The sequence below is a fragment of the Carassius auratus genome, unplaced genomic scaffold, assembly GCF_003368295.1.
Source record: "Carassius auratus strain Wakin unplaced genomic scaffold, ASM336829v1 scaf_tig00013464, whole genome shotgun sequence".
Classification (NCBI taxonomy): domain Eukaryota; kingdom Metazoa; phylum Chordata; class Actinopteri; order Cypriniformes; family Cyprinidae; genus Carassius; species Carassius auratus.
This window is the reverse complement of record NW_020524398.1, coordinates 137,612-163,591: the sequence shown is the minus strand read 5'-3', so window position 1 is coordinate 163,591 and position 25,980 is coordinate 137,612. Positions and strand designations below refer to the sequence as shown.

Below are 25,980 nucleotides of genomic sequence, written 5' to 3'. Positions count from 1 at the left end.
TCTAACCAGCAAAACCACCCTAGGATCTGTCAGAGATGTGTTTCTACCATCTATAACTCTGGAGCACAAAACCATTCTTAACTCTCTGGGGTATATTTGTAGCAATAGCCAACAATGCATTGTACGAATCAAAATTATCGATTTTTCTTTTATGGCAAAACTCATTAGGATATTAAGTAAAGATCACGTTCCATGAAGATATTTTGTAAATTTCCTACCCTTAATATATCAAAACTTAATTTTTGATTAGTAATATGAAATGCTAAGATCTGGACAACTTTAAGGGCGATCTTCTCAATATTTTGATTTTTTTTTTGCACCCTCAGACTCCAGATTTTCAAATAGTTCAAAAGAAAATAAAAAAGAAATTGGTGTTTTGTGGTCTATGGTCACATGCTGACATTTCTGATCCATCTATGTGTTTGATAAGAGTCAGCAGATATACTAAAAAATAGTGAACCTGCTGCCTGAATTCTTCTTGAGCCCTCAGGAAGTGACTTCATAAGCCATGCAGCCTTGAATCAAAATAACCAATCACCCTTGAGAAGAGAAGATCATGTTCTGTTCTGCATGACAGAAGATGTTTTACTGCTGTCATCTGATTTGTGTGCCATTCATCCTCAGAGTCAGTGGAGAAGTGGCTGCACTGTGTACGGTTTAACACGGTTTCTCTGTTGTTAACACTTCAGGACCAGGATATTTAGGGTCATATATCATGTTGTCAGAAGGAAGCCCCCCCCGAGGGTGTAATGTGAAGCCGCTGTTGTTGTATCGTGGCAGGAGTCAGTCACTGCAGTCCTCGGGTTTCAGACAAGGACAGCATGTTTTGACGCGCAAGGACAGCGTGGTGTTTTCATCTCGACGTAAAATGTCGCAATGCTTGCGGATAAGAATATGAATGGCTATCTTGGAAGTACGAGTTTCACGATTGCGCAAGCTTCCTGGTTCGCGTGCAAAACAGCTGTTTGACGCCGTCTGCTGAGCGCGAGCTCGGACGCGACGCAAGGGGTTTGTTTCCCCTGCAGCTCCTTTTTTGGACGCGTCTTCCGGCCGATGTTTCTCCGTGGCTGACCGTGCGTGGACAGCATCATGTGGCGGGCGCGGTGCCAGGACAGCGGGGTCGATCCCGAGCGCGAGCGGCTCTGGGCCGAGCTCTTCGCGCAGCTGGATCTGAATAAGGACGGACGGATCGATGTGAACGAGCTGCGCGTCGGACTCGCCGCGCGGGGGATGTCGTGGAGCTCGGTAGAGGAGGTACGGAGGACACCTAATGCATGCAGTCATTACGGGAGGGTGCTTATAGTACAAGGACAACTGTCCGTGAAATGACAGGTTTATGATTTAACGTGGAAATAAAACCTGCGCTTCCAGGTCACGTGATCTGAACACTGAAAGTGAAAATGCCGCAGGACGCGATACGATCTCAGGCAGCCAATCAGATTGTGTCTGATGCTCAAGATTCAAGAATGTAGAGTGCGATTCGAACCAATGAGTGTAAAGAGAACAGTTGCGTCTCAAACCATGTACTGTACATTGTGTACTTACTCTGTCTCAAACCGTGCACCATTCTGTGACGTTCTGTCGTACAGATACTAGTGTGTATAGTGGGTGTAAAATTGCAAAAACATAAAGTGCACTTAGATAACCCGAAAGAAGGAAGTGATACAGCTCTGACCAGAAACTAACAATCATGCCATTACATTTTCTGCCTATTAGATTGTTTTATTAACATCTAAACCTACCCCTTACAGTAATGTAAAAATAGAGATAATGTACAGTGTGAGAAAATGTTCACTATATTGATGTGAGCATGCCCAGTAATCACAGCTGTCCGACATCTGGACACTTCATGCACTCACCTGTTGCAGCTTTAATTACATCATGAAAGGGGTTACAGAGCAGTATGTTTCTGATTAAGATAACAAATTAGGCTCTTGTGAGAGCAAATTTGTTACAGTGTTTTTGTTTAGCTATAACTACTGGAAGGGGCTTACACCAGAAGACACATTCAAGCTTGCATGTTACAAACAAAAAGATGGAGCGGTTACACTAAATACATACATAAGTGCAATCTTAAATGATAGATTTAAAGGAAGGAAATCACGTTTCCAAGGATGTGAAGCTGCTTGTAGTGCACTGCTCACACTATTACACTTCAAGAATGGTGCACAAAAAGTACACAAAATGGGATAAACCTGTAGAAACCGCAATATTTCATATATGATCAAGTAAACAGGATTACAGGACGCTGAGATTTCACTGTGGATAGACTGTGCAAACAGTGCTCCAGAAGTAGAAAACAGACAAGCGGTCAAAAAAAAGAAAGAAATAAACAAAACAAATAAACTCAGTTGTTGCTGGTTGGGATGGTGCCTGATGTTCAGCTCAGATTAGACCGATGTGCTGCACACATTAGTGAGAGTGTAACACATTATGTAGCTGCTTACTCGCTAACATACTCAAACTCATAATGCTTCATATGATAAATGAATTTAATTGCTAAGAAGGTTGTAGTGATGTAATGCCAGCACATCAAACCCAAGGCCTAGGAAACAATGAGAACCAAGTTATGATCAAACGAACACACGCAGGTGTTAAATTAATCTTTGTTATCTTATCTTTCCACAGCATCCTGCACACTGTTTTTTAGTGTTGTGGAAGCTACTTTTAAAAGTAATGCAATAAAGTATTGCGTTACTCTATAAAAAAAAAAAAAAAAAAAAAAAAAAATCGCTCAACACAGGAACAGAAGACGTGTTTGTGAATAAACAGGGAAAAAATAACTTGCTTTACTAATTTGAAAAGTAGCTCCAATAGTTTCTTGTAAATGTGTTACTCTACTAGTTACTTGAAAAAAGTAATCTGATTACATAACTTTCCATTAGTTACCCCATCACTGCTGTTTACAGCATACTGTACAACAGTTTATAGTTTAGTGATTAGACATTGATCTGTTCGCCTGCGACAGTCTTGTGTCATACTGATTTCTGAAACTTGATGATTTTGTAAAGTGCTTTGCTTTTTGAGGTTCGGGAGCATGTGTGCATGTGTTTGTGGTTGCATTATGCATCTTTATGAATGATTTTGGCAAGAAAGTGCTAAACTTCACACATAGGCTCACAGAAACACATGCAGGCTGCAGACTGTGTGAAAGGTCAGCGTCTTGGAGTGGATCCATGTGAGAGTAAATGATTATTATATTTAAACACACTAATATAATGTCTATAAATTAATGAAACACATTGTAAAGCTATTGTTTCGTGCGCTTGGCTTTCTCTGTTTGCACATTTACATTCATTTTCTCAGTGCATTTAATTTGAATGAAATGAACCTGTTTAGATTTGATGATTAGTGTCTGATTGCTCATGTTTGATGTTGGTGCTGTGGGCTGCGGGCTTTGCATGGTTTTAATGTTCGCTTCTCCTTCATTTGCACCCCATCCCACCTTTCCTAATGATCCCGGCATCCCTCTGTCCCTCCATCTCTCTCTCCCCCCCTCTATCTCTCTGTATATGCCCTATATTCAGCAGATTGTCCGAGCTGGAGATGTTAATAAAGACGGTCAGCTGGATTTTGAAGAGTTCACCGAGTATCTGCGTTCACATGAGAAACGCCTCAGACTCATGTTTCGCAGCTTGGACCGAAACAATGATGGTTCGTTTCTGTCAGCTTCACAGCATTATCAGAATCAGTGTTATTTTAACATTATTCACTGTATATTCTATTACATTATGTGTTATTATTTCAAGATTTTATTTCACTCAACTACACTTCAGTTTTAGTTAATAACAACACTGGTCAGAATCTTAATTCTCTGTTAGAGTAGACCTAATTTTTTAGAGATGATAAGTAATAAAATTTGCCATATATATCCTCCCAATAACCCTACAGTCTATCCCACTACATAACATAGCATCTATAACCTTATAATATCTGTAATATATTAGCATCAAAACAACCCAGAAGCTGTGATATTGCTGCTAGCATTTTACTTCACTGTTAGCATCATATTAGCATTAGCATGAATTCGGTTTAAGCTCTGTTATCTCATGTTTCAGTACATTGACACATTGTTTGTAGGTGAACTGGACGTGGGGGAGATCCAGCAGTCTTTACACAATCTCGGCGTGGACGTCACGCTGGAGCAGGCCGCCAAAATCCTGCAAAGGTGTGTGCTTTTGTGCATAGCATGTATGGGAAGTGCATTTCAGCTGTGGTTTTCTGTCATGGTGCTTGTGAAATGTGTTGGTACAGTATGGATAAAGACCAATCCATGACCATTGACTGGTTCGAGTGGCGAGATCACTTCCTGTTCAACCCTCTGCTCAACATGGAGGAAATCGCTCAGTACTGGAAACACTCGGTGGTACGAAGCAAGAGGTTTTCTCATGACTGTAAATGGAGCCTCTCTCTTTCTGTAACTGCTCTGTTGTGTATGTGTTGGTGTGTTTGTGTAGATGTTGGACATCGGGGAGCATCTGACGGTCCCAGACGAGTTCTCAGAGAAGGAGAAGCAATCAGGGTTCGTGTGGCGGCAGCTGATGGCAGGAGCTGTGGCCGGATCGGTGTCCAGGACAGGAACCGCGCCGCTCGACAGACTCAAGGTCTTTCTGCAGGTGAGACAGCGCTGGTCTGGGATCAGTGAAACCATCTCATGCACATAGAGGATAGGTCACCCTGACCCTTTTAGCCTGGCTTTGTGACCCTAGGAGAAGGAATACTCTCAACATGTGTTCATGCCTGTTACTCTTACCACTTTTTAAAAGGATAAAACTATATATATGCATTTTCTATCTATACGAGTATAGATGGCTTTTACTTATTTAGTTAAATCATCAAACAGTCTTTGAGGTTAAATACTGATGAATAACTTGATTAATAGTCACACAAAATATTAATGAAATAATTAATATAGTGAAGGAAGATATGATCAGGCGGCATCCACTCATCATCTCCTTTAATACTTTCAAAGTTGCTCACGCAATACAATCTAGCAAAAGCTGTGGCTTGTGTGAACAAGGATAATAGATATTACTACAAGATGAAAGGCATCTAAAGGTTAACTACTACAGTTTTAGTTAACTAAACCCTGAACCAAACCAACCAGCTACATGGTGAATTAATACAAACTTTGATTTGGCGCAAAAAGCACTTGAAAATCGGACAAATGTACGCTACTATGTATTTAGCAGCATTAATGAAGGAAAAAAACTACAATTCTGTAAAGCATTGTGACGGACAGGAGAACTATGAAATTATGGATTTAAAGATATTTGATTATGTGCATAGAAATGTATTTTATGGTTATTGCAAAATATGCTTATTTAAGCGTTTTAGTTAAGAATGCAGTGTTTTTCTGATACGATTCTCTGATTGGTGAAGAGTCTGTGCAGAATTATGGGTAATGTAGTTTTTCACCACCGTTGAACAGGATTATTTAAAAATTAAGATGAAATAACGTGGGCCCCTGGAGGTCATTTGAGACACTGCAACTGAAATTTTTTTTGTTATTATGTTTAGGTGTGTTCTGGTTTAATTGTAATCTAGTTAGACTACATCTTGACATTAAAAATCATGTGAATTGTGTTGATGTTCAGGTGCACGGCCAGAGCTCTGATAAAGGGACTGTGTGGCGTGGTCTGCGTGCGATGGTGAAGGAGGGCGGCCTCTCTGCGCTGTGGAGGGGGAACGGCATCAACGTCCTGAAGATCGCACCAGAGACAGCCATCAAATTCATGGCCTATGAGCAGGTACAGCTCTGTCTTACACTCAGCCGAGTGGACAGCGCCTCAAAACTCAGCCTGCATCCGTGTGTCTGCAGATTAAACGCTTGATGAGAGGCAGTAAAGAGGGAGGAACGCTGAAAGTTCAGGAGAGATTCGTGGCTGGATCACTGGCTGGAGCTACGGCGCAAACTGTCATATACCCGATGGAGGTAAGCACACACACACACACACACACACACACACACAACAGCTGGTTCCTGCACGCACTGAACATCAAGGTCACTATATGTCAAGGCCTCGCTGTCACACACGTCTACATGTCTGCTCAAATTACCAAAGGCCTTACATAAAGTTCAGGCCCAGTGCTCTAAAGAAAGCACTCTGCATTCAGCGGCTCATGTCAGAATGAAGCAGTGAGCTGTGGTTAATGGAGAGTGAAGCGGAGTCCTGGAAATATAATGGACTTAAGTCAAATAAAGTCTTCTAAAAAATGTTTGGATCAGCAAAATATACATATCTTCAATAAAAACACATTTTTAAATAATATTCACAATAAACAATATTTGTAAAGAATATAGTTTATATAATATATTTATTAGTTCAAAAACCTATTTTAATTGTTTAATTGGTGTAAATGTTTTAATTAAAAAAGTAAAAGAAATATTCACTGACAATAATTAGTACATTGCCGTTCAAACATTTGGGTTCAGTAGTTTTTGACAAACGTATCTTCTGTTAAGCAAAGCTGCAATTATTTGATTTAAAATTCAGTAAAAATTATAATATTGTGAAATATTTATTAATATTATTTATTATTATTTATAAATAATATTAATAAAAAATATATATATACTTGAATATATAATAAAATGTAATTTATTCCTGTGATCAAAGCCGTATTTTCAGCATCATTCCTCCAGTCTCCAGTGTCACATGATCAGAAATCATACTAATATGCTGATTTGCTGCTCAAGAAATATGTATTATTATTATTATCAATGTCAAAAACTTTTTTTTTTTGTAACATTTTTTGTGTTTGTTTTAATGTCATGAGTGGGTTTCTGTCTGTGTGTGTGGTTCTGTAGGTGCTGAAGACTCGTCTCACTCTTCGTAAAACAGGACAGTATTCAAGTGTGGCAGACTGTGCTAAACAGATCCTGCAGAAGGAGGGCGTTCTGGCCTTTTATAAAGGATACCTGCCCAACATGCTGGGCATCATCCCGTACGCTGGCATAGACCTCGCCGTCTACGAGGTGTGTGTGTGTGTGTGTGTGTGTTGAGAATAATTTCTTCGTAAAGGCTCTCTCTCACACTGTCTCCTCTCTCAGACGCTGAAAAACGCCTGGCTGCAGCGGTACTCGGAGGGCTCGCCCGACCCGGGCGTCCTGGTGCTGGTGGGCTGTGGGACTGCATCCAGCACCTGTGGACAGCTGGCGTCCTACCCGCTCGCCCTCATCCGAACACGCATGCAGGCGCAGGGTGAGACACACACAGAATCAGACCAGAGCTGTGCTTCCTTTCCAGGCTAAATGAGGATCATCCCTAAAACACAAAATTGTCACTTCCAGGAAAAGTAGAGCAATGTATTACTAATAAAAAAAGTGTTTTTTACAGGGTTTTTTCCCACCTCATAATTATTCCCAAAATTAGCAACAAATGTTTTTTTAAATGCACATTTTAAGATTTTATCTAAAATATTGTAATTTCCATCTGGTGTTTTTAATGCAATATCCCAAAATTCACATAAAAATACTTGAATAGTTAATAATAAAGCTGGAAGAATAGATGTTTTAGTGTGATTTGTAACAATGTTATCTTTGTGAACTTAAACTGTAAAAACATTTTATTACTTGATATAAAATATGCATCAACTGAAATTATACTTTTGGTATCATAAGAAGTTAAGATTGTTTTCCTCCGGCTCCTCAGCGTCAGTGAAGGGAGCTCCTCAGTTGTCCATGCTGACCCTCTTCAGGAGTATCGTGGCCCAGGACGGAGTGGTGGGTCTCTATCGAGGCATCGCTCCCAACTTCCTCAAGGTCATCCCGGCGGTCAGCATCTCATACGTCGTCTACGAGCACATGAGGAAAGTACTGGGAGTGGGAACCTGAGACAGAGAGAGAGAGAGAGACAGGTCATGTGTGTGTGTAGAAAAAATACAATCAAAAACTTGTTTATTTAAGCCTACAATATATGAAATCACTGGAGGGATGTTCACCAAAAACATTGGATGTGAGGAAGAACAACAAACTGAAACCAAACACTGAAATATGCAGAATCTTAGAGGTGCTGTTCTTACCCAATCCTGAATTACTGAGGTTCATGATGTGCTCTTCATGTGTGTTTGTTGGTTAACAGGGCCCTGATATTCAGATATACAGGGTACGGCCGTCTGGATGCGGTAAAATGAACGTATGTGTGAGCTTGTGCTTTACTGTGTCTGTGTGTGTGTGTGTGTGTGTGTGTTTAAGCCAGTGCACACTACTGAACTCCAAATGGGAATGGACAATAAACTAACTTCCTCGCTTTGAATTTACAGTACAATTGAAAGTGCCTCTGCTTGGAGAAGCATGTATGTTTTATCTGTGCTCCAATAATACGCTTCCTCTACTGTACTGAATCCCTGTGTGCTCCGAAATCACCATGACAACCAGTCAAGAGTTCTAGAATCCTCAGCTGAAGATTCCGTAACTCAGATTGAATAGTTCACCCAAACAAAATTAACATTAGCTGTAAATGTGATCACAATCAGCCCATCTAAGATGTACATGGGTTTGTTTTTCATGGGAACAGATTTGGAGAAATGTAGCATTACATCATTTGCTCAGCAATGATTGCTCTGCGGTGTATGGGTGCCGTCAGAATGGGAGTCCAAACAGCTGATAAACACATCACAGTAACCCACAAGTAATCCACAGCACTCAAGTACATCAGTTAACGTATTGTGAAGAGAAAAGCTGCGTGTTTGTAAGAAACAAATCCATCATCAAAGATTTTTTAAATTCAGCTTCCAGCTAAAATATGACTCCATAATACTGCTTTCTGCAGTGAAAAAGTCATCTCATCTGGTTCAGGAGATACATATGCACAGATTTAGCAGGATTTACAGGTGAAAACAGTCCAGTTCTTATAAACACACAGCTTGGACTATTGGATCTTGGATTATTGTGATCTGTTTATCAGCTGTTTGGACTCTCATTCTGACGGCACCCATTCACTGCAGAGGATCCACTGGATTTACAAAAAACTATTTACATCTTTGATGGCATAAGGGTGAGTACACTTTTAGGAAATTTTCATTTTTGGGTGATCTATTCCTTTAACTGATTCTAAAATCCTGAACTGCGTCCCAATTTATAGATTATCTACCCTTAAATAGTGTTAGGTCTCACTCAAAACATTTTTGTGTTTTATAAATTTTTAAGACAGACAATAATTGTGCTTGTGTTTCATGAACAAGACCACAATATACCAAAGGCATTTTTTTTAGTGGAATTGCATCCATGCATGTTTTTTTATTTTATTTCAACTAATATCGTCCCCCATTAGTGTAACGTTTTTGATGGTTTTCTTTTGACTGTTTCAGGTAAAGAAAAGTATCGAGGAATGCAAGGCTGAAGTTGCCACAGCAGTTTTAAAGTGTACTGGATATGATTTTAACATTAGTTATTTTAAGGTTAGGAATTTAGCTAGATACTAATGTTATAAAGCAAACAGTAGATGGGTGGTATCTAAACACACTTAATGACCTAACACTGGCATACTATCTTACTACAAACTCAGAAGTACTTTTACTCTCTACTTTGTACATTCAGTGTGTAGTGTAGGCATCTGAAATGGGACGCAGCCTTGGAATTCAGTTTATATATCTTTTATCCTCAATGCATGAGAGACTGCAGGCTACGGTTTGGAGCAGAAAGCCTTATGGGTGTTTGTTTTTGTGATTTTTGACTCATAGAACAATAAGACTAAGCAAAAAATTGACTTTCTGATAGTGTTACTTCTACTGTAGGTCAACACTCTGTGTTTTATCATTGAATGAGTTAATATGTTCAGATAATATATTCAGATTTGTATGTGTTACAATAAAAAAATATTCCGTACAGAATCTGCAACCACAGGTTTCTTTAGGATTCAAGCATTATTTGTTCACAAAATTCTATCCAAGTTCAAGTCTCAAAATTAGATTTTTGTTAATTTTAGCACTAATATGCTACTGCAGAACTAAATGTTCACAACACAAACTTGTAGTAAATATATATGTATTTAAATGCTCCATTCTTTATCTTCTGGGAAAACGGACCAAAAATAATTATGACGTCATCCTGCACCCACAGATTCTATTCAATCAATTGCTCTCAAGAACAACAATGTTCCTCCCACGTATTCAGCTGTGACAGACACTTGCTATTTCAATAATAGTTATTTACTGAACTAATTATGCTATCTGCTTCAAATAAAAGCTATATTTGCCATGTTTACATCCATTCTGCAAAATAAACCCACAATTAGTGGGAAGTGTGAAAAAATATTTCGTTTGGTTTTGTATGCATACATTATTATTGTTGTTATTTTGATGTTAACGAAAAATCATGTATTGTCATTATATATTTTTGCTGTCCTTCCGTGTGTTTTTATTTGAAAGGAAACTAAAGCAAATTACTGAATGCATGTACGAGAATGTATGTAAATTAAATTCAATTAAACAGTTCAGAGTCTTTCTTGACGGTCTTTATCATAATTACATCACCAGCTCATCTCTCTGCTGTACGGAAACTGTATTTCATTAACCCATAAAAATGCCAAGATAATGCATTGAGCAGCAGAATAACATAATCACCAAGGTTAAACGGTCCTAAAAAGCCTATACGCTAATCGAAACGTCCATCATTGCCTATCAGCGTTTTCTCGAACCTCATTGGGCTATTTCATGCGTTGCCGAGCGCTGATTGGCTCCCTCACGTAGCGACAAGCTCTGTGCGTCGCGTTCGGTCAGCTCTCACTCATTGGGTGAATGGTCAAATCCGCACGTTACGCCCGCCTCCAGCTGCCATCTAATTGGTGCTCGCAACAGCCACTCATTAAGAACGCCTATAGGAAAGCCCGTAGAGCTTAAGTCCCTCCTCCCATGCGTTTGTCTCGCTCGTCTTCCCGCTTCTGCGCACCTCTGCCAGGCCTAGTGCTCCTCGCCGTCTCCCGCACACTTCATCCTCCATACGGACAGCATGTCTGAGTACAGCGCGGTGCCGCCACCCGGTGCCGGAGCAGCTGGAATCCAGAAAGACGCGTTCGCCGACGCGGTACAGCGCGCGCGGCAGGTGAGAGATCCGCACTGCGGGCCGCGTTTGTGGGTCAGCGCGAGGGCCGCGGCACATGAGCCGGCGCGCGCCACAATCATCCGTTAGCACGAGCTGCGATCGCGTAGGGCTCGGAACAAAGGCAAGATGTGGTTACAAGTTACCGTTACAAACGACTGCTGTACTATAGTACAGGAATGTTCGCACAGAATAGGTATTTAGCGCGGTACGTAGTGATTATTTTCATTTATCACCGTATTTACACTGAGTCCAGGGGGTAACATGGTGCTAATGCTACCGCTGTAACGCTAAATGTCCGACAAAACATTCGAATTACCGTTGTTTGTTTTTGTCCCATCTGTAAAAGAACCACGGCACTACCATGTGTTTTAACGTGTGTAATGATCGTACCATGGTTTTATAGGGGTAACGTTACACGTCCTGTAAAACATGTTAGCATCGTGGTGTCACGGTAAAAGCGGTGTTCTATACTTAACTCACACACGCTCGCTCTCTCTCTTTCCTATTTGTATCTGTGTGTACAATTAGTGGCGATTATTGTGGTAATTACGTTACAGGAGTGGTTATAGATGATAAATATACAATGTTACTTTTCATGTGCCATTGTACTGAATTTTGGACATTTTATTATACCGCGTTTTTACATTGCATTTCAAAGAATATTGTGGAAAGAAAATGTTTGTCAAAAAATAAAACAAGCCCAGTGTAACATTAATGGTGATAATATTTCTCAAGTATTTTATAATGTTTCCTGAATGATCATGTGACACTGGAGTAATAAAGCTGAAAATACAGCTGAATTAAATTTGAACAAAATAGTCACGTACAGAAGCAATATCCTAGATTGGGTTTTTGATTAAATAATTTCATCCTTGGTGAGTCAAGTAACTTCTTTCAAAGGTCTGGAACAAAAGATCTCGCTGTCCCTAAATTTTTTTTTTTAATCGTAGTGTCTGTCTAACATAAATGCATAACTTTAAAAGAAAATGTGACTAGCAGTTAGTATTAACTTCATGCTGATTTTGTGGTGTTTTCCAGATCGCAGCGAAGATTGGCGGAGACGTCGCCGGTCCCCCCATGAGCAATAACGGCGGAGCGGAGAGCTATGCCTTCGCGGCTCAGAAGCGATCTCTGGAGGACGGAGGTACGGCGTGAGAGAGACGTGCTCTGGATCTGTCCGTCTGTCTCTCTGGATCTGTTCGTCTGTCTCTCCGGAGATGTTTTTGAGCTCTTCTTGTGTTTCCTCCTCAGATCAGCCGGAGTGTAAGAAGATGGCGTCTGACAGAGACAACTCTTCAGCACTGTGTACGTCTGTCTTTGCTTTTTTTTCACTCATGTAAACACACAGACTCACTTTTAGCAACTCAAAGCACATGCGTGTGTATTTTTAGCGCAGTGATTTTATCCCTTTCTCATCCACAGCTATCGGAGCCCAGCTGGCTGCCCTTTCCCAGCAGAGGTAAGACGTCCTCGTGTGTGTGTGATCGAGTCGTTAGAACAGCTCTCAGATCTGAGCACTTGGGAATAACTACACAGGCCTGTATAATTAGGCTAGGTTTGGTTTCCATTGACTCCATTAGACTGTTAAGCCTAATACAGGGGTCTCGAGGTGCTCATGTAAAAGTTTAACTCTTGTGGTGCCTTCAAAACGTATCAAGATCTTAATGTATATGATTTTTTTTTTTTTTATGCTTTTCTGAAAAGGCGTTTGGCCACAAGTTACTATGACCTGATTGTATTTGTCTGCTGGTATTTTTCCTGACTGTTGTTTGTTGTCTTTCTGTAGCGTGCGTCCGTCTACTCTCACAGAAGAGTACAGAGTCCCTGACGGCATGGTTGGCCTCAGTAAGTTCACATTACCCAGCATGCACTGGCTGTACTCACGCTTTCCTGGGGGAATATCACTTGGGTCATTTTTTTCTTTTTTTGCCAAAACCAAAAGGAAGAAAAATGCATGCTTTTTTTTATTTATTACTTTATTTTATTATTCCTAGTGCATAATAATAATAATAATATATATTACATTATTATTTTGGCTTACCCCAGAATTTTGAATGGTAGCTGTTTTTTAGATCACGATTGGACCATGCAGAATGTACAACAGTTGTGATGTTTGATTGAATACACATCTAAATAAACCTTCCTCAAACTCTGCTGGGTTTCCTTTGGCAGCCCTATTATTGCTCCTGTATAATGTGCACACACAGAGTTGAGGGGGTTGAAATGTGGATCTGAAACTGTTCTTTGAGATTCACACTTCTACTGGAGGTTGACGCGCTAGAGTCTGTTCATGAGTATAATTCTGCACCCAGTGAATGTTGTGTCTGTTTGTAGTCATTGGTCGGGGAGGAGAGCAGATCAGTAAGATCCAGCAGGAGTCTGGCTGTAAGGTTCAGATTGCTCCAGGTGAGTCAAACTCTGGTTCAGATCAGTCAAGTGGGCTCTTCTCTCCATGTTTTAGAAGTATGAGGCGTGATGGGACTTGTTGGTTTTGTGTGTTTAGACAGCGGCGGTCTTCCAGACAGGAGTGTGTCTCTCACCGGCGGCCCTGAAGCCATCCAGTATGTTTGTGCTTCCTCACACGTTTAACTGCAGTGTGGATCTGTGTGTTGGTGTTTTGACCTCTGACCTGTCTGTGCAGGAAGGCCAAGATGCTGCTGGATGACATCGTCTCTCGGGGGCGGGGCACTCCTCCCTCCTTCCACGAGTCGACCAATGGGAGCGGACACATGCAGGAAATGATCATTCCGGCAGGGAAAGCGGGGCTCATCATCGGCAAAGGAGGAGAGACCATTAAACAGCTGCAGGTAGAGCTTGTGCCCGTCTGTGCGTGCAAAGAAATGCATCATAGTTTTCACAAATATTACTGTATTAAAATGTATAGATTTTGAATGCTAACAGGAGGTTCTTGGTTGCCTTCTCTACATGTTAACATGCTTTGTGTTTCAGGAGCGCGCTGGCGTGAAGATGATTTTGATCCAGGACCCTTCTCAGGGGCCAAACATGGACAAACCTTTGCGCATCATTGGAGATCCTTACAAAGTGCAGGTGTGTGACGACTACTACTCTTCTCTCACCCGTTACTGTTGCTCGTTTTGTTTGTTCTCTTTTAAGACCTGTTGTGGTTAAGATGTTGGCGCTCATTTCTCTCTGTAGCAAGCGCGTGAGATGGTGCAGGAGATTCTGCGAGAGCGGGACCATCCCGGCTTCGACAGAAATGAGTACGGCTCTCAAATAGGAGGAGGTGGTGGAGGAGGAATGGAGGTGCGGCGTTGATTTAATCCTTTACATTCCACTTTTTTTTTTTTTTTTTTTGAAATGTGATGTCTTATTCTGATTGGACAGGTGCCCGTTCCGCGTCACTCTGTGGGCGTCGTGATTGGCCGAAGCGGAGAGATGATCAAGAAGATTCAGAACGACGCTGGTGTGAGGATACAGTTCAAACCAGGTGTGTTTAGACTTTCAGCTTCTGATTAAACTCAATGTTTTATGATATTACAGTTCACAAAGTGTATTTTTCTTCTCTCTGTAGATGATGGAAGCGGTCCAGAAAAGATCGCTCATATAGTGGGTCCTCCGGACCGCTGCGAACACGCCGCCAGCATCATCAACGAACTCCTGCAGAGCATCAGGGTACGAGAGGAAGGAGGGGTGAGTGATGCTCGCACTCATCTGGAGATGCCCAATATACTCTGTGAAATCAGGATTTCTTTCCTAAATTCAGTTTCGTTTTATTTCTTAAATCTTTTTTTCTGGATTCAGTATGAAGGGTGCAATTTAAATAGTAATTAAAAGCATGACTACTTTTAGTTTATTAGGAGTATATGTATTTCTCATTGATTTTCTGAATTACATTAAGGACCAAATGAAAGTTTTAAAGTTTCACCTGGAATATTTAATTTTTTCCAAGTCAAATACTGAAATGTCTTATGTTTGTTATAAGGTGGAGAGTTTGTTGTCAGTAGATTTTTCCATTATTATTGCTTGTTACTAATATTTGTTTCTTTTAAATTACATTGATCTTGTCATGAAAATATACCAGTCACCGATGCTGGTATGTCAAATAAAATATTCTGTATGAATGATTTAATACACTATATATCTCTCAAATGGAGGCATAGAACATTGTATTTTAAGAGTAACTAATTTTTATTCAAGGCGATGCACAAGAGGTTTACTGGTTGTTGTTGTTGTTGTTATTATTATTATTATTATTATTATTATTATTACTACTACCTTTGCATTTGTGTATCTGACATGCTAGTCTTTCTCAATTGAACTGATGAAATGCTAGGGAAGTGACTGATTCACATCTGTTTTTATGACTGGACTCAATTGGTGTTTGGTTGCTTTGGTTAATCTCTGATGTGTTCGTCAGGGTCCTCCAGGTGAAGGAATGCATCCAGGGGGGCGTGGCAGGGGGCGTGGTCCGGGCAACTGGGGCCCTCCTGGCAGCGAGATGACCTTCTCAATCCCCGCCCACAAATGCGGTCTGGTGATAGGCCGAGGCGGCGAGAACGTGAAGGCCATCAACCAGGAGACGGGTGCCTTCGTGGAGATCTCTCGCCAGCCGCCGCCCAACGGTGACCCCAACTTCAAACTGTTTATCATCCGGGGATCTCCTCAGCAGATCGACCACGCCAAACAGCTGATCGAGGACAAGATCGAGGTACCCCTAAACACCGCTTCTGTGCGGGATCTTTCCTGCCGTTTGCTAGGGCTGTGTATCAACAGAAAAGATACAGGTGTAAATGCTCTCAAACTCATTTAAATCAGAGCACATCAGGCAGTGACCTCTGCATTATGAACGGCCTCCGTAACAGTACCACATATATTTAATAACTGCATCATATAATCATTGCTCTTAATGGTGTATTCACCATCTGTTTGATTTACGTGGATTAACTAGCTGCTTGATTTTTACCATATTTCTGCCACATGGACTTCAACTTGAGTCACCACTGATAAGCTGTTACTAAATATAATGTAGAAACTTACATTTTCTTTAAAACTTTGATTTGCATCATAAAGAGTGCTATACTTATAAACTTGAATTGAATATCTGTTTGGGGGATTGTCTCTTCATATCAGGCAACCCACTTGTGTTCCTCTGTGGCCAGATTAAACTTAGTTGTCACCTGTATAATATACTCTAAAAGTCCAAAGTGTCTTAAATAAAGAGACCTTGCACTGTTTTAAATGCTGTTCTTGTATTCAAACTAAGTGCTGTGCACATGTTGTGATGTGGATACTTGGACTGCTGACTGCTGCTCTAGTGTTTGCTGGCTTTAACTGGTCTGCTTCTCCTCGTAGGGTCCCCTGTGCCCTGTTGGTCCTGGACCGGGTGGACCGGGCCCCGCTGGACCCATGGGCCCCTACAACCCGAACCCGTACCAGCCCGGACCCCCCGGTGGACCGCCACAGTCAGTACTGCTGTAAAGGGGAATCAGCTTCAGGGAGAGGGTTGAGGTTTAGTTTGCACATGCTCACAGTGGTTCTCTCTCTGTCTCCAGCGGTGGTCCTCCTGGCGGTCAGTATCCTCAGGGCTGGGGGAACACGTACCAGCAGTGGCAGCCGCAGGATCCCAGTGAGTCGTTTTGTACTGACGCTTTCAGTGTTTAAGTCTCGATGGGATTCTAGTGCTACCACAGTCACATGTCTGTTCAGTTTCTCATGCTTGGGTCGCATTGCATCTTAAAGACATGGATTTTATTTATTTTTTTTTACTTTAAATTATAGTAATTAATTCCAATTTGTAAAATACACTAAATACATTTTGACAAGTACTAATACTATTATACATGTATTTAAAAATACTACTTGATTTTACATTTAATAATATTTAAAGATTTGATGTCAGTTTTTTTTTTTTTTTTTTCATTTAAAAATGTCTTCTGCTAAAACTACCGAGATCCCCCCCCAAAAAAAGTCACTGGCTCCTATAGGAAACTTAAGTGCCAAATTACTTAACACTGGATCTGTACCAGTATCATGAACCATAAGCATCACTTGGCCATTGAGTGTAATTGCATTTTAATAAATTTTAGTCCAACCAGAAAAAAGTGAACAACACATTTTCAAACTTACTTGCCAGTGTAACTCAGCATTGTCCAGTTCACATAACATTTCTTTATGCAGGACGTTTATTTACTTAATGGGTTTTTTTTTTTTTTTTTTTTTAAAGCAAAGTCAACTGATCTCTTTTTACAGTGTAGTTTGGGCTCCTCAATGCATCCAGTGTTTTCATGTCTTTCACACATTGTTGGGTTTTCTTCATTAGTAACCTGCAGCTTTATAGGATGTTGAATTTTATCTTTAGCTTGCATTCTTCAATTTCATATATGCAACAGGTACAGTAATACTATTAAAATGCAGTAGCACTTAAATATAGCAATGCTATATAGTTATTTTTCTAGCTGACCAACGAGCTTATAGACACTGAATTGTTATACTGAGGTAAATGTTATGTGGCAGTGTTTTGCAAAGTTTGATTTACTGGATGGCAAGTGTGCTATAAATAGGCTAATATGAAGTTAAAGCATTGACAGAACATAGCATATAGACTAATATCTTGATAAGAAGCCATATTAATGATTATAAATGAAAATGAACTATTTGCCAATATCCACACAGCTGACAGCTGTTATAATTGAAGTTCTGTAGGAAGTTGATAATGCTTTTGTGCACTTTTCCATCTCTCTTCCTTATCCATCTTTCTCATGCTGCACAAATAACCTGCGTTTAGCACGTGTGCTGCAGAGATGAGGACTGATTTAAACTTTTTTTTTTCTTTTTTTTTTTTTACATTTACTAAAATTGATGCGCATCTGTTTAATAAATGATCATAATAAAACGTATGTATAACATGACAAATATATATTTACTGTCCTGCCTCTGTCTGATACCGGTCTTAAGTATTAATTTCTCAAAAAAAGGACAAACTGTCCCTTTGTGTCAAGCTTTTGAACTTCAAAAAATGGATGTATGGATCCTTATTTAAATGGAGTTATTTTGTTTAAATTAGCATTAATATGATCTTGTTTATCCTGAGGCTCAGCTCGTGTCTGCAAGTTGCCGAGTATCTGAAGTATAAAGGGGATTTCTGTCTGTTTCTCTCAGGTAAAGCAGCAGTGGATCACAACGCAGCGTGGGCAGCTTATTACGCACAGTACTACCAGCAGCCTGGAGGGGGCGCCATGCCTGGACAGACGCCTGCGGCCCAACCGGCCGCTCCCGCTCCTGCTGACCAGAGCCAGGCTGCTCCCGGAGCCGCTCAGCCCGACTACACCAAGGCCTGGGAGGAGTACTACAAAAAGATGGGTACGAGCGCTCATTCCACACGCTGTTATCACGTAGTAGAGAGATGCATGTGAAAGAATCTGCTGGCGGATCAGTGTTTTGATGCTGAGACTGTTTCAGCTGCTGCTGGAGGAGGAGGAGGAGGAGCAGCTGCTCCCGCCGCAGGAGCAGCTCAAGCCACAGGAGCTCCAGCAGCGGGACAGACGGACTACAGCGCCGCATGGGCTGAATACTACAGACAGCAGGCTGCTTATTACGGACAGACGGGACAGGCCCCGGGACAGCCGGGCGCCACACCACAGGGCCAGCAGGTACACACTGATCACCGGTTCATGTGTGTCTGAACAGCCATTGATGGCATGTAGATTGAAGATTAGATGTAAGAAGTAGACATGTTTTTGATTCTGAAGGTGGAATTTACACTTTTAAAAGGGTCATGGCATTTATTTTATTTTTTGCCCCAAGAAGCAAATGTGGAGCTGCTGATTTGTTACCCTTTTAAAGCTTAAACGTTTGTCTGCCCACTTAAAACTCAATATGAAACATTGTTAATTTTATAGAATTTAAATGGTGTGAATTGATTTCATATGTTAATTAGGCACATACACACCATGGTGAAAAAAAGCCTCTCCAATATTTTGAATTTGGACGGCAATACCTAGTTCAGCCACTCGGTGTCAATCCTTCATACAGCACCTTTATCAATTCTAAATCTAAACAAATGATGCATACAGAAGTTCAGTGGCTCTAGTTTTGTTTCCTCATGCAGTGATGACTGACTGTGATTTCTCGTCTCTCCTCAGGCGCAGTGAAGTGACTGAGCTCTCGTCCGTCCTACTCCTTCCCTTCATCCTGTCACTCTTCTCTAACAAAAGGACTTCTCTTCTAGTTTCATTATTTTTTCTTTTTTTCTTTCTCGTGTCCAGCTGAAAAGGTCTGTGACTCTTTCTCCTCTGAAGCCAGATTTCTGTCTTTTGAAACGTTACTGCTTCAGACTCTCTTGTTCCTCCTCCTGGTTTTAGCTGGATTCACAAGCGCTGATGGACTAAACTCTGCCTTCCCCTTCACACACGCTTCATCCCTCGCATCAGTGTGACTCATGTCCAGGAGACACAAGGGAAAGCTAACTTTCTCACATGAGCGTGCACTTCCTGTATTTGCATTAAAAAAAAAAATCTTTTTGAGGAAACCGGTGCATTTAGAGGAAACCTTCAGGTGTTAATAACTACTGTGTTTCAAACTCAATGAGTAACCATGTCTTTTTTTTTTTAATGCTATTTTGCTTTTAGTCCTTTTTAAGTTGATTTTGAGCTGGAACATTCCCATTGTTTAACGTGTTCTTTATTTCTATTCATTTAGTGAGTTTTTCTTTTTAATGTGATAATTTTTCTCCTGTGATATCAAATGGGGTTTCAGTCTCTGAGTGTGTCTCGTGTGTGTGCGCGAGTATATATGTTCTGACACTGAAACTCAAGATGTGTTGCTCCTCACTCTGTGAAAAGAGGGTTTCTTTTTTTTTTCTTTTTTTTTTCTCCCACCTTCCCAAGTTATTGGAAGTCATGATGTTATAAATATATAAATTGTATGCTTTTTTTTTTTTTTTTTACTGCTTGTTTTTAAAAACTACAAAATAAACATTACAAAATCCTCATCTGATCACATGACCAGTGTTCAGTCTGAAAGTGTCTTTGTTGACAGTCTAGTTTTTGAAAGTCAAACATTACCATTACTTTTTAGCTCATCCTGAGTGGTAACTAATAGTTGCCTAAACCTTTCTCTATAAAGGGCCAAAAAAATGTAAGGGTTATGGGATGTGAATAGTAGAATATCGACTTTTTTTTTTTTGATAATTCCCTTTTCTGCATTCTGATGCCCCCAGTTGTGGCAATTTTCCAGGACCAATGTGCAGTTTGAAAGGGGCTTTAGAGAACTACAAACTAGTTTCCCTTCTTCCCCTCATTGCAAAAACACTTAAATTACCTCTTGGCTTCAGTAGTGGAAATTTGACCGAAACTGTCTTGTTCCCAGTTGTTGAAGCTTTAAGTCTGGTGAGAGCAGATTCAAAATTTTAACCACGTTTGACACTGAACCACCAGATCCTCCTGTCAAATATACTGGCACAAGACCTCTCAGGAACCACAGGCCAGTAAATTGAGTCTTCTCTCAGATAGTTCCTTCAAAGTATCTTGGAGAGGTGAGTTGTCCAAGTCGCAACGTATAACTACTGGGGTGCCTCAGGGCTCAGTTCTTGGACCACTTTTCTTCTCTGTCTACGTGGCATCATTAGGTTCAGTCATTCAGAAACATGACTTTTCATATCACTGCTATGCTGATGACACTCAACTCTACCTCTCATTCCATCTCAGCTTGTCTAACAGACATTTCTTCCTGGATGATGGACCATCACCTTCAACTCAACCTTGCCAAGACAGAACTGCTTGTGGTTCCATCAAACCCATCGTTTCATCACAATTTCACCATCCATTGCACATCAACCATAACTGATTGAAGATCAGCTAACTTTCTCAGACCACATTGCTAAAACTCTCCGATTCCTGCAGATTTGCTTTATTCAACATGAAGATCAAGCCCTTTCTTTGGGAGCATGCAGCACAACTCCTTGTTCAAGCTCTTGTTCTGTCCAGGCTGGATTATTCCAATGCCCTCTTGGCAGGTCTTCCAGCCAGTTCTATCAAACCTTTACAATTAATTCAGAACACTGCAGCAAGATTAACTGTTAATGAGCCGAAAAGAATACATGTCACCCCTGTTTATCAATTTGCCCTGGTTTTATTTTTATGCTAGCAGCTATTGGTAACCATCAATGTTTGCCTACAGAACCACCACTGGCTCTGCACCCCTTTACCTAAATTCATTACTTCAGACCTATGTGCCCTCTAAAAGCTTTCGTTCTGCAAGTGAACGTCGCTTGATTGTGCCATCCCAAAGAAACACAAAGTCACTTTTACGGACTTTTAAATTAAAGGTTTCCTCCTGGTGGAATGAACTCCCTAACTCAATCCGAGCAGCTGAGTCCTTAGCCATCTTCAAGAATCGCCTTGAAACCCATCTCCTCCAAAACAAAGATTAGAGAAGCTAGTGTTAGCTATATATATATATATATATAGCTAACACTAGCTTCTCTAATCTTTGTTTTCTTTTCATTTATACAGTTAGAATAAGCAAAAAAAGTATCTTGTTATTAGCTTGCTCTATTCTTTTTCTATTCTGTAAGTGTTCTTTTTATTATATAATAAAAAAACTTTCTAAGTGTACTGTTAAGCTAACTGAGACTTTTTATAGTTCTTGCACATCATTGCTCTTCTGTTGTTTTTGATTGCTTCAGTTGTAATTTGTAAGCTGCTTTGGATAAAAGTGTCTGCTAAATGTATTTAGTAATTTTAGTAGTTTTGAAGCACTTGTTGTGGCTACATTTTATAAAGGTTAATTACAAGAACGTTAACTATAGATTTGTCAAAAGTATCTATATTTAATTTCTGATAGGAAAGAAAACGAGGCTGTTAGGATTAAGTACATTGCGTTTAAAGGACTGTACTTGTTTAACGAATGTTTAGCTATCAAAACTAAATAAGCCTGCTATATTCAAGTTTTAAAATTGTGAAAGGTTTGAGGACATTAATACAGTGCGTGCCTTTTAAGACTGTAGTCTGTTCTTTACAGCATTGATTTCATTACTGTAAAACTATATATGTTCATTAAGCGTCCACATCAACGGCCAAAACATTCTGTGCGGTTTCGTTTCAACCGCTGCTGGATTCTGATTGGCTGTCAGTGTCTTCCTCGTGCAGTAATTAAAAACAAAGAACAATTGGAATGTTTTTATAGATGATGAGGATTTCACTGTTCTCAGCAATAGAACGATTATCTAAATGATATCGTTATAGATGGTGTGAATGAATGATAACTCTTGTTAAAAGCAAATAATTGCACATACTGGAAAAATGCTAAAGCCTTAAATTACCAATACATTAATGATATTTTAGAAAAAGATTTCAACATTTTTATTCCGAGCATAACTGGGAATACAAGTGCACCAACATCTGAGAACAACAGGCATTAAAAAAGTGCATCTCTCAATTTAGTAGCTAAACAAAACCTTTCAGAGATTAACAGCACAGTATTTACAGTAATAATGAAAGAACATATACAAAAAAAAAAAATTCCTTTTAGAATGTGCTGATGGTTTGAAAAAGACTTGAGTGGGATTAAATAAAATGTCCACAATTGACTTCAGTCTAATCCCATTCTTACAAACAAAAAAAAAAAAAAATCAAGGATAACGTTATCCTTGACATACTTTTTTTTTAGTTGACATTTTGAGAATCACTCATTTACACAATTTAGTGTCATGAAAGACATTATCAGCTTTCAGTGTCGACTTTTCTCTTTAATGAGGCAAAAAAATACGACTGAAATCACACTGCCATGTGTAGTTTGTTTTAGTCACCAAAAAGAAAAACATTCACAAAAATACATTAAAAAGGCCTTTCCAAACTAAAAACAATCAAACATTTACAGGGAAAAGTTCAGTTCAAAACAAATCTCAATAGGAAAGATTAGAAAGCGTCCCTGTTGAAGTGTGTGGCTTCGATGAACCCCTGCGTCCCTCTTCTTGTGGCTTTGGTGTAGACCGTCCTGCCGAAGCTCCCACTCCTTCAGACCCCAAACCCAGAGATAAACCACTTCAGAACTGAACCCATGATCAAATCAAAACGCTTCACAGTTCACAAAAACACAAACCTGCTTCATCTGCCCTCCCAGGCGTCTTCACGCTGCTTTTGTTCTGACGAGAAAACAGATCACATAAATCCCTGTTTTCACCAGTCCAGCAATAGAAGAAACCAAGAATAACATGTCACCTCTCACCTGCCGTAGTCTGTTCCTCTCAGCCTCTCGCTCCTCTCGGGTCTGGTGACTCTTCACGCCCAGAGCCCCGATCACCAGACGGCGTGCCATAGCCGCACTCGTCCGAGGACGCTCTTTAGCCGGCAGCAGGTAATCTACACCCACACAATCAGGTCAGAATCAGTTTGTGATGGATGCACGAAACAGGCTCAGAATAGTCGAGGCATGCGTGTCTAAGAGAGAGCAGGAGTACCGGAGACGCTGCGCGCTTTGGCTTTAGTGGCGTTTGATGATTTGGAGAGACGCCTGACCTTCATCATGGGGTTCTTCATCCTCAGAGCATCTCGAGCTACACAAACACACACATGTATACAAGAAAAGGTTTCTCATTTTGGGGGCTTATCGTTTATATTTCGTTATATAGGATATGGTTTTTATGTCATATTATATATATATATATAAAAAAAACTTTTCAATGTTTTGAATGTGTAATGAGAATAAAGAATAAGCTGAATATGTTTTATATAAACATACATTAGCTAGCGATCGATTAACTTAAAAAACACCCAAATATTGTTGTATTAGATAAACATTGTACTCTTCAAATTCTTTGGTTTCTTTTCCACAGATCTTCTTCAGATCATTTCAGCTCCTCAAACACAACACAGATGTTATATTCCTGCTGGTCAACCAGAGATTGACTCCAGAGATCTTATAGAGGTTCACAGCTTCTGGAGAACAGACTGACCTGCGATGGGACTGGAGAACAAACCGAGGGCATGCGTGTCGTCAATCCAGCTGATGTCAAGCCCCTTCTGCCTAAAAAAAACACACATCTGATCAATAACAGCAGCGGTTTCTGTAGACCAGGAGCTTTCAAAGCTTGAGTCATGACCGGAGCTTCACACACTGGCACGAGCTGAAGGATCTGATCAAGTCCTCTGTCCTGAACTCAGATGGGAAGTCATAAATCTCCACGATGTGTGACAGCTCATCATCCCGAAGCTCCACCTCCTCCTGCGGCGTCCAGTTGTAGTAGTCGAAGCGTGGCTCCTGTATCGACGGCTTCTTGCGGCCTTCCTTAAGAGACATCTGAAACAGGAAGAAGAAGAATCAAAGCTGAGCACAAACACCGGCTAAAGCATCTCAGTTCATTATGCCGTCATTAATTACTCACCCTCACATCGTTCCAGACCCATAAGACCTTCGTTCATCTGCAGAACACAAATTAAGATATTTTGGATGAAATCTGAGAGCTCTCTGACCTATCCAGAGACAGAAACACATCTGGGCCCTGAATGTGTCAGTTGTTTTGCTGTCTATGGAGGGCCAGAAAGCTCTCAGATTTGATCAAAGATATCTTAATTTGTGTTCAGAAGATCAACGAAGGTCTTATGGGTTTGGAATGATGTGAGGGTGAGTAATTAATGACAGAATTGTATTTTTTGGGTGAACTATTCCTTTAAAGGGACTGCTTACTCAGAAATCAGTGGAAGGATTGGGTCGTCTTTGTGACTCTTACCTCCTCTATTAAATGTGGGTCAAGACAGTCACCATAATCATTTAAGAAAGAATCCCAGTTCTTTTCTTCCTCCTCCTTATCTTTTGGGACCTCTTCATGTTTTAGTGCAGTACCTGTGTCCTCTGATGTGTTCATAGTTCTGGATACACTGTCCGTATCTTCTCTAGACTCTGTGTGCATGTTCAGGTTTTCTTTATCTCCCTCCTCCTGTTTTACCTCTTCGTTTGGGGTCTCTGTCGCTTTGGCTTGATCCTTCTTGTTCTTGTGGGCCTTGTCGGTGTACTGGGGCCTGGGTCTGGGTTTCTTGTCACCCCCTGCCTGAGGCTTCTCCATCTTCTCGGCCTGCCGTTTCTTAGGCACGTAGATTTCCATGGCAGGTTTTTTCGTTCGGCGCGTAGCAGATGTTTTGGACCCCTCTTCTGGCTGAGCTGCTTCAGTCTCCATCAGGATCTGTGTAAGAAAGTGTGGAAGGAGGACAGACGCTGTTTTTAGGGTAGTAAATCACCACACTTACAGGGATCCGTGTAAATGTAAAATGCCTGTCTGTATATAATATAACTTATTTGGCCTAAACTTGCTCTTTCATTTACAGTGGGTTAAGTTACACAGAAAAGAAAAGACAATAATTTATATAAGTTGTGATTTTACAACATCTGTTTATGACTCATTATTTAAATCCGTCGTTTTCATTATTTATAATATTTCTAGACGAGCTTGGATGAGCAATGCAAAATCATTTTAACTTACAAGATAACAAATAAATAATCAAATGACAACAATGAAGCATACTTTTCAAATAGTAAGCACTCATAACATGAACACAAATCTGCTGACAGTGACACCATTGAGAAGCCCGAATTATCTTTTCAAAACAACTCTGTACTGATAGTAACTGAAATGTTGACATTTGTAAATTAAATTATTCACGGTTTACTTCTACTCACATCTCTGTATTTTTCAGTTCGCCGAAACGTTGTAACCAAGACCGGATGTTTGGAGACGTACGGACGCCTTGACGTCACGATAGGAAAGTCTATTATGGGAGTTGTAGTTTATTATCATGAGTATAGTTCAGAATCGACATCTATCCAAAGCGACATATTTTATCATTTTATTCCTAAACTGCGAAAAAAATAAATTAATCATTAAAAATCAAATGCTACCGAGAAGTTATACACAATTGATGTAAAATATTATAACCAATACAAGCAAACAATTAAAATTATTTTAAATTTACGGAGTAAAACAA

General features: G+C 40.3%; 3 protein-coding genes across 9 annotated transcripts; 2 read left to right on the top strand and 1 right to left on the bottom strand.

The window, feature by feature from the left end:
• The first annotated feature begins 766 nt into the window (after positions 1-766).
• On the top strand, positions 767-10,437 carry LOC113073998 (calcium-binding mitochondrial carrier protein SCaMC-3-like). Of its 7 annotated transcripts, none has more exons than XM_026246696.1 (12): positions 767-1,254; positions 3,528-3,654; positions 4,081-4,168; positions 4,255-4,366; positions 4,458-4,616; positions 5,598-5,750; positions 5,822-5,935; positions 6,812-6,979; positions 7,055-7,205; positions 7,656-7,812; positions 8,085-8,108; positions 9,313-10,437. In XM_026246696.1, the coding sequence occupies exons 1-12, from the start codon at positions 1,090-1,092 to the stop codon at positions 9,314-9,316; spliced, it is 1,422 nt and encodes a 473-aa protein (XP_026102481.1). In that variant the 5' UTR covers positions 767-1,089; the 3' UTR covers positions 9,317-10,437. The 7 variants fall into 7 exon arrangements, 6 of the variants coding, with proteins under 6 accessions (XP_026102481.1, XP_026102479.1, XP_026102478.1 ...); XM_026246694.1 differs by having other exon boundaries at positions 8,085-8,138; XM_026246693.1 differs by lacking the exon at positions 9,313-10,437 and having other exon boundaries at positions 8,085-8,141.
• Positions 10,438-10,864: 427 nt separating this feature from the next.
• LOC113073997 (far upstream element-binding protein 2-like) lies at positions 10,865-19,699 on the top strand. The gene is made up of 18 exons (XM_026246692.1): positions 10,865-11,044; positions 12,083-12,188; positions 12,296-12,349; positions 12,467-12,503; positions 12,831-12,889; positions 13,379-13,450; positions 13,548-13,605; positions 13,686-13,851; positions 13,994-14,092; positions 14,201-14,308; positions 14,390-14,492; positions 14,577-14,695; positions 15,423-15,713; positions 16,358-16,467; positions 16,558-16,631; positions 18,164-18,364; positions 18,464-18,654; positions 19,147-19,699. Exons 1-18 carry the CDS (start codon positions 10,952-10,954, stop codon positions 19,153-19,155), a joined length of 1,950 nt encoding a protein of 649 aa, XP_026102477.1. The 5' UTR covers positions 10,865-10,951; the 3' UTR covers positions 19,156-19,699.
• A 2,666-nt stretch (positions 19,700-22,365) lies between these two features.
• On the bottom strand, positions 22,366-25,742 carry LOC113074018 (coiled-coil domain-containing protein R3HCC1L-like). The gene is made up of 8 exons (XM_026246727.1): positions 25,676-25,742; positions 24,732-25,181; positions 24,120-24,301; positions 23,958-24,028; positions 23,463-23,558; positions 23,231-23,364; positions 23,105-23,147; positions 22,366-23,017 (listed from the first exon to the last, which is right to left on the bottom strand). Exons 2-8 carry the CDS (start codon positions 25,173-25,175, stop codon positions 22,908-22,910), a joined length of 1,080 nt encoding a protein of 359 aa, XP_026102512.1. The 5' UTR covers positions 25,176-25,181; positions 25,676-25,742; the 3' UTR covers positions 22,366-22,907.
• Positions 25,743-25,980: the final 238 nt, after the last annotated feature.